At 45.5% G+C, this 8,406-nt stretch overlaps 1 protein-coding gene across 1 annotated transcript; it reads right to left on the minus strand.

The window, feature by feature from the left end:
- Window positions 1-261: 261 nt before the first annotated feature.
- On the minus strand, window positions 262-1,246 carry LOC109997055 (olfactory receptor 52D1-like). Its single transcript, XM_020651421.2, has one exon. The coding sequence runs from the start codon at window positions 1,244-1,246 to the stop codon at window positions 293-295; it is 954 nt and encodes a 317-aa protein (XP_020507077.2). The 3' UTR covers window positions 262-292.
- Window positions 1,247-8,406: the final 7,160 nt, after the last annotated feature.

Genomic DNA, 8,406 nt, shown 5'->3' on the forward strand with positions numbered 1-8,406 from the left:
AAAGATAGTACCATTAATTTTAGTTAATGCAATTAATGTAAGCAAAGACCTGTATTGTATCATTTTAGTGTAAAATAAACATTACACATTAATTATTAATATTTTACCAGCTGCCTTTTTCCGCCTTTTAAAAAAATCTAAATAACAGAGTTAACAGACAGCAAAGTGTCAGGTGGCCCTAAAGGTGAATGAGAAAACACATAGTTTGATCATATTCATTTCATTATAAGAATAACCTTTTGTGAAGGGGGGGGGGGCTTTGCAATGAAATAGGTTCGTCCGTATTCAAGCTCTAACCAGAGTCTCTTATCTTTGAAGGCAGGATCTTATGTCTGATAAAATGTTTCAGTATGTGAACTCTCACTATTTGAGTACCGAGTCCATACAGCACGGGGTTGGCAACTGATGGGATGATGATAAAATACAAAGAGAGGAAGATCCTTGCATCTATAGCCACATGGTTCATGTTGAATCGAGTTTGGATGACTTCGAATAAGGATCCTATCGTGTAGTTTAGCAAAGAGACTATATGAGGGATGCATGTTTTAAGAGCACTGCCCCGAGATTCTCGCAGCAGTTTCCCACACACTCTTGCAATTTGCATGTAAGAGAAAACAATCATCACTAGCTGAGGGACAACAAAAAAAGGAATCAGTACGAGTCCCACTATACTTATGTATGGCACACTTGAACATGAGTTTTTGACCACTTCCATGTTCACACAGTATAATTTCGGGACCACTTTTCCGCAGAAGCTCAGGTTTAAGGTCAGAGCGTAGAAACATGCAAACAGAATCAGCGGGTAAAGACTAGCTAATGCCACAAGCTTGCTTATCTTTGAATAAGACATGATGCTGTGGTAATGTAGAGGGTAACAGATGGCAACGTACCGGTCATATCCCATCACAGCTAATATAAAGAACTCAGCACATCCATATGTGTGCACAAAGTAGACCTGAGCCAAACACCACTTCACGCTAGTCTCATGTGTGTCAGACATGAGCAGAGCCATGACTGCAGGTAACAGCGCGGTGGTGCCGTACATTTCATTGACAGATAACATACATGTGAACACATTCATGGGTTGGTGCAGCTCTTTGTTCTGATGTATGACGGTGATGAGCAGCGTATTCAGAGTGAGAATGATAAGATACAGCAAGAGGAATACAGTGAACAGCCCGTGTTTGTTGTTTTCCATGACAGCATAGGCAGTCATCGTGAATGTCAGCACGGTTCTGTTGTCCATATTTCACTTCATCTCTGTAAAAGAAAAGCATACATTTTATAATACAGGCTGGTGAAGCACTTTATGATTGGTATTGAAGCTACTCAAAGCTATTTCAATGATATCAAGTCAACAACAAAGGAATTAAAAGACAGATAACAAAGCGAGAACAAGAAGACAGATGGATAGAGAGCCATTAAAATCACAAAGCAGGGTTAAAATATTATACAGTGTGTAAGATTATGTCTAGAAAGGTCTTGAATTGTTAAAATATGATGAGATTAAGATTGGAAGAATAAATAGCTAGAAAGTACACTTATATAAAACAATTAGAGTTTGGACGGTCTAACATCAAATATCTAAAAAGGTAAAAGTGCATTGACCTTAAGTAGATGTTGGATCATGGTACCAGAGGTCATTACTCAACAATGAACACATTTAATCACAGAACAAGCTAAAGTTGTTGGTTCAGAGTACAACAAACACACATCCTGTTACCTGCTTTCTGTCCTCTTCTGGAGGTAGCGGAGTGTGCCACTTGGTCACGGGTGGGCTTTTAACAATGCTCATCCGAGATGCGTTGATATCATGTGATATAAGTGTGTAACTTGTTACCATGGCGTCCAAAGTATGTTCTTCCTCCAACACCTTCACAAAAGCAGAAAAGGTTGGTTGAGAATCAACAACACAGATTCTTGAAACAGCTGCAGCGCCCAAGTCCTTTAATGCAGCGGTTCTCAACTGGGGGGTTGGGACCTGAAAGCGGGTCGCGGAGCCGTTATCAGTGGGTTGCGAATTTGTGCCCGGAAAAACAACTATGTTGAAAAGTCAGTCAAGTTTGTTTTGTTCCATCTCTGTGTTCTGTCAGATGTTTCGTTCCATCTGAGGTCTGAACTGCCATATTTGTCTTTAAAGAGGACATATTATCTCCCTTTTCCACCTTTTCAAACAGTCTCCTGTGGTCTAAATGAAACATCTGTGCTGTGCTTTGGTCAAAATTTAACATGAATCAAGCACCAGAGGAGGTTTAAAACCCAGTATAAACCAGCTCTCTCAAAACGCTCCATTTTGGTGTGTGTGTCTCTTTAAATACAATGCCACAGGTGGGATGTGAACCCGGGCCGCCCGCTTGAGACGACAGCCTCCATACATGGGGCGCGAGCACTAACCACTGTGCCACCAGCGCCCCTCAAAATACTTCTCACACCATGTCTCATTCATCCATTCAAACCACATTCACACACTGGTGGCAGCGGCTGCTAAGTTAAGTGTCCATCAATATTGTCACATTCACATTCACACACCGCAGATGCGACAGCAGGAAAAACTTGGGCTTCAGTGTCCAGCCCAAGGAATCTTCATGTTACTGCAAGAGCCAGGGATTTAACCCCTGACCTTCTGGTCGAGACACGACTGACTCACAGCCACAGCCGGGTGAATAGTTAGTCTACCAAGTCTGTCTTTTGGGCAGAAAAGTTTCAATGTTTCAAACGACAGTTCTTCCCCACGAAATACATGGACAATGGGAAGAATAATCCAAACCTTGCCTGACTCCAGTGGAATGGTACGCCAAGTAAAGCTGCAGACCAAAACCAACGTCCTGGAGAGACCTATAAATAAACTGTGTCTGCTACAAGAACTTAGACTTAGACTTAGACTTAGACTTTCTTTATTGTCATTCAAACTTGTATTTTACAGTGCAGATAAGAACAAAATTTCGTTGCATTTGGCTCGTTGTAGTGCAGGATAAAAACAGCAGCATGTACTTACATATAAAAATTAAAAATAAGGTGCAGATATAAATAGATATAAAAAGAAAAACTATGAGTAAAAATACTATACAGATAAATATATTGCACGTTATATTGTGTTTTACAGTCCAGTGAGGTAGTCCTGTGTGGGGGTTTGAGGGGGAATGGAGGGATTATTTTTTCCTGTTCAAAAGTCTTATGGCCTGTGGGAAGAAGCTGTTACAGAACCTGGAAGTTCTGCTTCGGAGGCTGCGGAACCTCTTTCCAGAGTCCAGCAGCGAAAACAGTCCTTGGTGGGGGTGGGAGGTGTCTGCTGATTTTCTGAGCCCTGGTCAGACAGCGGATCTTTGCGATCTCCTGGATGGGAGGAAGTGGAGTCTTAATGATCTTTTCTGCCGTCCTCACCACTCTCTGCAGGGACTTCCAGTCGGAGGCACTGCAGGCTCCGGACCAGACAGAGATGCAGTTTGTTATGATGCTCTCTATAGTGCCTCTGTAAAAGGTGGTGAGAATAGGAGGAGGGAGGTGTGCTCTCTTCATCCGACGCAGAAAGTGCATGTGCTGCTGCGCTTTTTTCACAAGAGCGCCGGTGTGAAGGGACCAGGTCAGAGTGTCTGTTATCTGCACCCCCAGGAACTTTGTGCTGCTAACTCTCTCCACTGCTGTGCCATTGATGAGGAGTGGTGTGTGGCTGGGCTGGCGCCTCCTGAAGTCGACGATGATCTCTTTGGTTTTATCGACGTTCAGGGTCAGGTTGTTGGTTCTGCACCAGTCAACCAGATGTTTCACCTCCTCTCTGTAGTCCATGTCGTTGTTGTCACGGATGAGGCCCACTACTGTTGTGTCGTCTGCAAACTTCACGATGTGGTTAGTAGTGGACCCGGCGCAGCAGTCATGGGTCATCAGGGTGAACAGCAGTGGACTCAGAACGCAGCCCTGAGGGGAGCCGGTGCTCAGGGAGATGACACTGGAGGTGTTGTTGCCCACCCGCACAGACTGGGGTCTGTTTGTGAGGAAGTCAAGCAGCCAGTTACACAGGGGGGTGCTGAAACCAAGGGGGGCCAGTTTGCTCACCAGATGCTGCGGGATGATTGTATTGAACGCTGAGCTGAAGTCCAGAAACAACATCCGCACATGTGTGTCCTTCTCTTCCAGATGTTGTAAGCCCAGGTGGAGTGCAGAGGAGATGGCATCCTCTGTGGAGCGGTTTGGGCGGTAAGCAAACTGGTACGGGTCGAATGTGGGGGGATGTCTGGAGACAATGTGGTCCTTTACCAGCCTCTCAAAGCACTTCATCATGATGGGGGTTAGTGCTACAGGGCGGTAATCATTGAGCGAGGAGATTGTGGATTTTTTAGGCACTGGTATAATTGTAGCAGTCTTTAAACATGAAGGTACCACAGCCTGGATCAGCGAGGTGTTGAAGATGTCTGTGAGAACCCCAGCCAGCTGGTCAGCACATTCCTTAAGCACCCGTCCCGGTATGTCGTCAGGGCCCGCTGCTTTCCGGGTGTTCACTCTCCTCAGGGTTCTCCGGACATCAGCTGCGTCCAGGCTGATTGGCTGCTCATCGGAGTGAGGAATAGATTTCCTCGCTGGAGTGGTGTTGAGTGCCTCAAACCTTGCAAAGTAGTGGTTGAGGTCGTTGAGAAAGTTGATGTTGTTGTCACGAGGGGGAGGAGTAGCTTTATAGTCTGTGATGACTTGTATGCCCTGCCACATTCGTCTGGTGTTCGTGGGGTCCTCAAAGAAGTCCTGCACTTTCTGACTGTGAGCACGCTTTGCAACCTTTATGGCACGGTTCAGGTTGGCTCTGGCTGTTTTTAGTGCCACCATGTCGCTAGATTTAAAAGCGTCGTTCCGGGCTTTCAGCATTGCACGTACCTCACTAGTCATCCAGGGTTTCTCGTTGGCCCGTGTGGAGATGTTCTTGATCACACTAACATCCTCCATGCACTTCTGAATGTATGCAGACACAGACTCAGCATACTCCTCCACACACGTCTGGTGATTGTCCGTAGCACACCTTGAACATGTCCCAGTCCGTGCATTCAAAGCAGTCCTGTAATGCTTCCATAGCTCCCTCAGGCCAGGCCCTCACCTGCTTCACTGTGGGTTTTTTCCTGATCAGCAGGGGCTTGTATGCTGGAATTAGCATCACAGAGAGATGGTCTGAGGAGCCAAGGTGGGGGCGGGGTGCAGCCTTGAATGCCTTCTTGATGTTGCTGTAGGCCAGGTCCAGCGTGCTCCCACCCCTGGTTGCAAAATCCACATATTGATGGAAATGAGGAAAAACAGTTTTCATATTGGCCTGATTAAAGTCCCCTGCCACAATGAAAACTCCCTCTGGATGTGTAGATTGCAGTTCACTGATGGAGCGGTATAAAACATTCAGGGCTTCTCTGGTGTTTGCACTGGGAGGAATGTACACTGCTGTGAAGATCATAACAGTGAATTCCCTGGGTAAATAAAAAGGCCTGCATTTTATAGTCAGTAGTTCTACATCAGGAGAGCAGTGACTTGAGACTATCTCACCGTTGTTGCACCAGTTGTTGTTGGTGTATATGCAAACACCGCCACCTCGGGATTTACCAGTGAGAGAGCTGCTCCTATCCGACCGAAATAATGTTAGCCCCTCTATGCTAACTGCTAGGCTCCGCTGCTTCACAGGCCGCTGAATGTAGCCGGCGTAGTATTCCGAGGCAACGTAGAAGGTCCAGAGTAGTAGCTTCTACCGGACTGAAACTGTTTGATTTACCTAAAACTAAAATTGCCTGGCGGTCGTGTATTACTTTAGAGCAGGGGTGCCCAATACGAGGAGTTTTTTTTCACTATGTCATTTTCGAAGTGTGTTTGCCTCATCTGCCAGTCTACCATCGCAATACCGAAGAAGGGAAATGTGGAGCGGCATTTTCGGACTGCTCATAAAAACTACAACACCAACTTCCCGCCAAAAAGCGAGCTGAGAAAGAGAAAGGTGAAGGAACTAAAATGCCAGTTGTCCGGACAGCAGTCGTTTTTCTCACAGCCAACTTTAAAAGCCAAAGCCGCCACCGAGGCATCGTTCCGGGTGAGCCACTTAATCGTTAAGAACAAGAAGTCCTTCCAAGACGGAGAGATGGTAAAAGAGGCATTCGTTGAAGCAGCTGACTCATTGTTCTGAGACTTTAAAAACAAGGCAGAAATATTATCTTCGATCAAAGCTCTCCAGCTGTCAAGAAGTACAGTTACACGGCGCAGTGAAGCCATAGCCGAGGATTTGACGCAGCAACTTTGGAAGGACATCGCAGATTGCGAGTGCTTCTCACTGCAGTTGGACGAATCTACGGACGTGAGTGACACAGCCCAGTTGTGCATTTTTATTCGGATGGTGTTTACTGACATGACTGCAAAAGAGGAGCTGTTAACACTACTGCCCATGAAAGAACACACGCGAGGAGAGGATATATTTCAGTCTTTCAATAACTTTATCACGAAAACCCAGCTCCCAGTGTACAAATTGGTGTCCATCACCACGGATGGAGCACCCGCAATGGTTGGCCGTGTGAATGGATTTATTGCCAAGTGCAGGGAGGACGATGCTTTCCCGGACTTCCTGAATTACCACTGCATAATACACCAACAAGCGTTAAAATGCGCTAAAATGCTCAACATGAAAGAGATCATGGATGTGGCAATGAAGATCACCTGTTCTATTCGCGCCAGATCTCTTCAAAGACGGCTATTCCGTGTACATCTGGAGCAGGCTGACTGCGACCACTCTGAGTTGTTGCTACACACTGACGTGAGATGGCTTAGTCGAGGGAAATTCCTGCAAAGATTTCGAGAGCTCTGTCCGGAGATTAAGGAGTTTTTCCGTGTAGCTGGACATGCAGAATACAAGCAACTAAATGACGGTCAGTGGCTGTTAGACTTGGCATTTTTAACTGATCTGACAAACCTATTGAATGACCTTAATCTAGAGCTGCAGGGAAAAGACAAAACAGTGATTAATATGATCAGCTCAGTTAATGCATTCAAACGAAAGATGCAACATCTCTCCTCAAAGCTGCGGCGCCATGATTTGGCAAACGTCCAGAACCTGGCGTCAGAGCAGAACTTGACAGTGCACGCTACACAGAGCAGATTGACAAATGTCTGTCAGAGTTTGACAAACACTTTCAAGACTTTTTTTTGCTAGAGCCAGTCGCTACATTCATGTGCTATCCTTTTCGGGAAGATGCTGAGGTTGATTCACTCGCATCAAAAATTTCAACCCTGTTTCACTTGAACTCTTCTGGAGTGGAAGATGAGATTTTGACATTACAAGCAGACATTCAGCTGAAGTCCAGAGCTCATGGAGAGTTCTGGAACTTACTCACAGAGGAAAAGTACCCCAACATGAAGAAATGTGCTACCTCCTTGACTGCTTTATTCGGCTCCACTTATTTATGTGAGTCAGCCTTTTCCCACATGAAGATCATTAAGTCCAAGTACCGTTCCACTATAACTGATGGTCATTTGGAAGTGTGCTTGAGGCTGGCTGTCAGCAGCTACTGTCCGGACTATGCATCCCTGGCTGATTCCATTCAGTGCAAGTCATCAGAATAAGGTAATGACAAAAAATGTACATAGTTAATTGTGTTGTGTTGTGCAATATGGGCTCATGCTGTTATGCAAGGGACATCAACATACATTGTACATATAGAGAATTCTCAATATATTCATGAATAAATATGTTTAGCATTTTTGTAGTAGGTAGATCATTTTGACTTGGTCATTTTATAAGTAGCTAGCATGCTGAAAAAGTGTGACCACCCCTGCTTTAGAGTAACTACGCTGCAGGTTTACTGTGAAATTATCAGAACAGACTGGGTTATTTGCCATTATATCCCTGTTGCTATCACCGCCGCCTCGGGATTTACCAGTGAGAGAGCTGCTCCTATCCGACCGAAATAATGTTAGCCCCTCTATGCTAACTGCCTCATGTGGAACGGATGGTTTCAGCCACGTTTCTGTGAGAAATATGGCGCAGCAGTCTCTCATCTCCCGTTTTGCAGTTAAATCCAGCTTCAGGTAGTCCAGTTTGTTCTCCAGGGAGCGGACATTAGAAAGCAGGATGGAAGGAAGCGGCGTTCTGTGCGGGTTAGCTTTTAGCTTGGTTGTTGCCCCGCTCGGCATCCCCGTTTTTGCTTCCGGTCACACCGCTTCCGTCTCCTCCGCTGGTACGAGGCTCCGCTGCTTCACAGGCCACTGGATGTAGCCGGCGTAGTATTCCGAGGCTACGTAGAAGGTCCAGAGTAGTAGCTTCTACCGGACTGAAACTGTTTGATTTACCTAAAACTAAAATTGCCTGGCGGTCGTATATTACTTTACAGTAACTACGCTGCAGGTGTACTGTGAAATTATCAGAACTGACTGGGTTATTATCCATTATATTCCTGTTGCTAT

Source organism: Labrus bergylta, chromosome 14 (assembly GCF_963930695.1).
Source record: "Labrus bergylta chromosome 14, fLabBer1.1, whole genome shotgun sequence".
In the NCBI taxonomy this organism is placed as follows: Eukaryota; Metazoa; Chordata; class Actinopteri; order Labriformes; family Labridae; genus Labrus; species Labrus bergylta.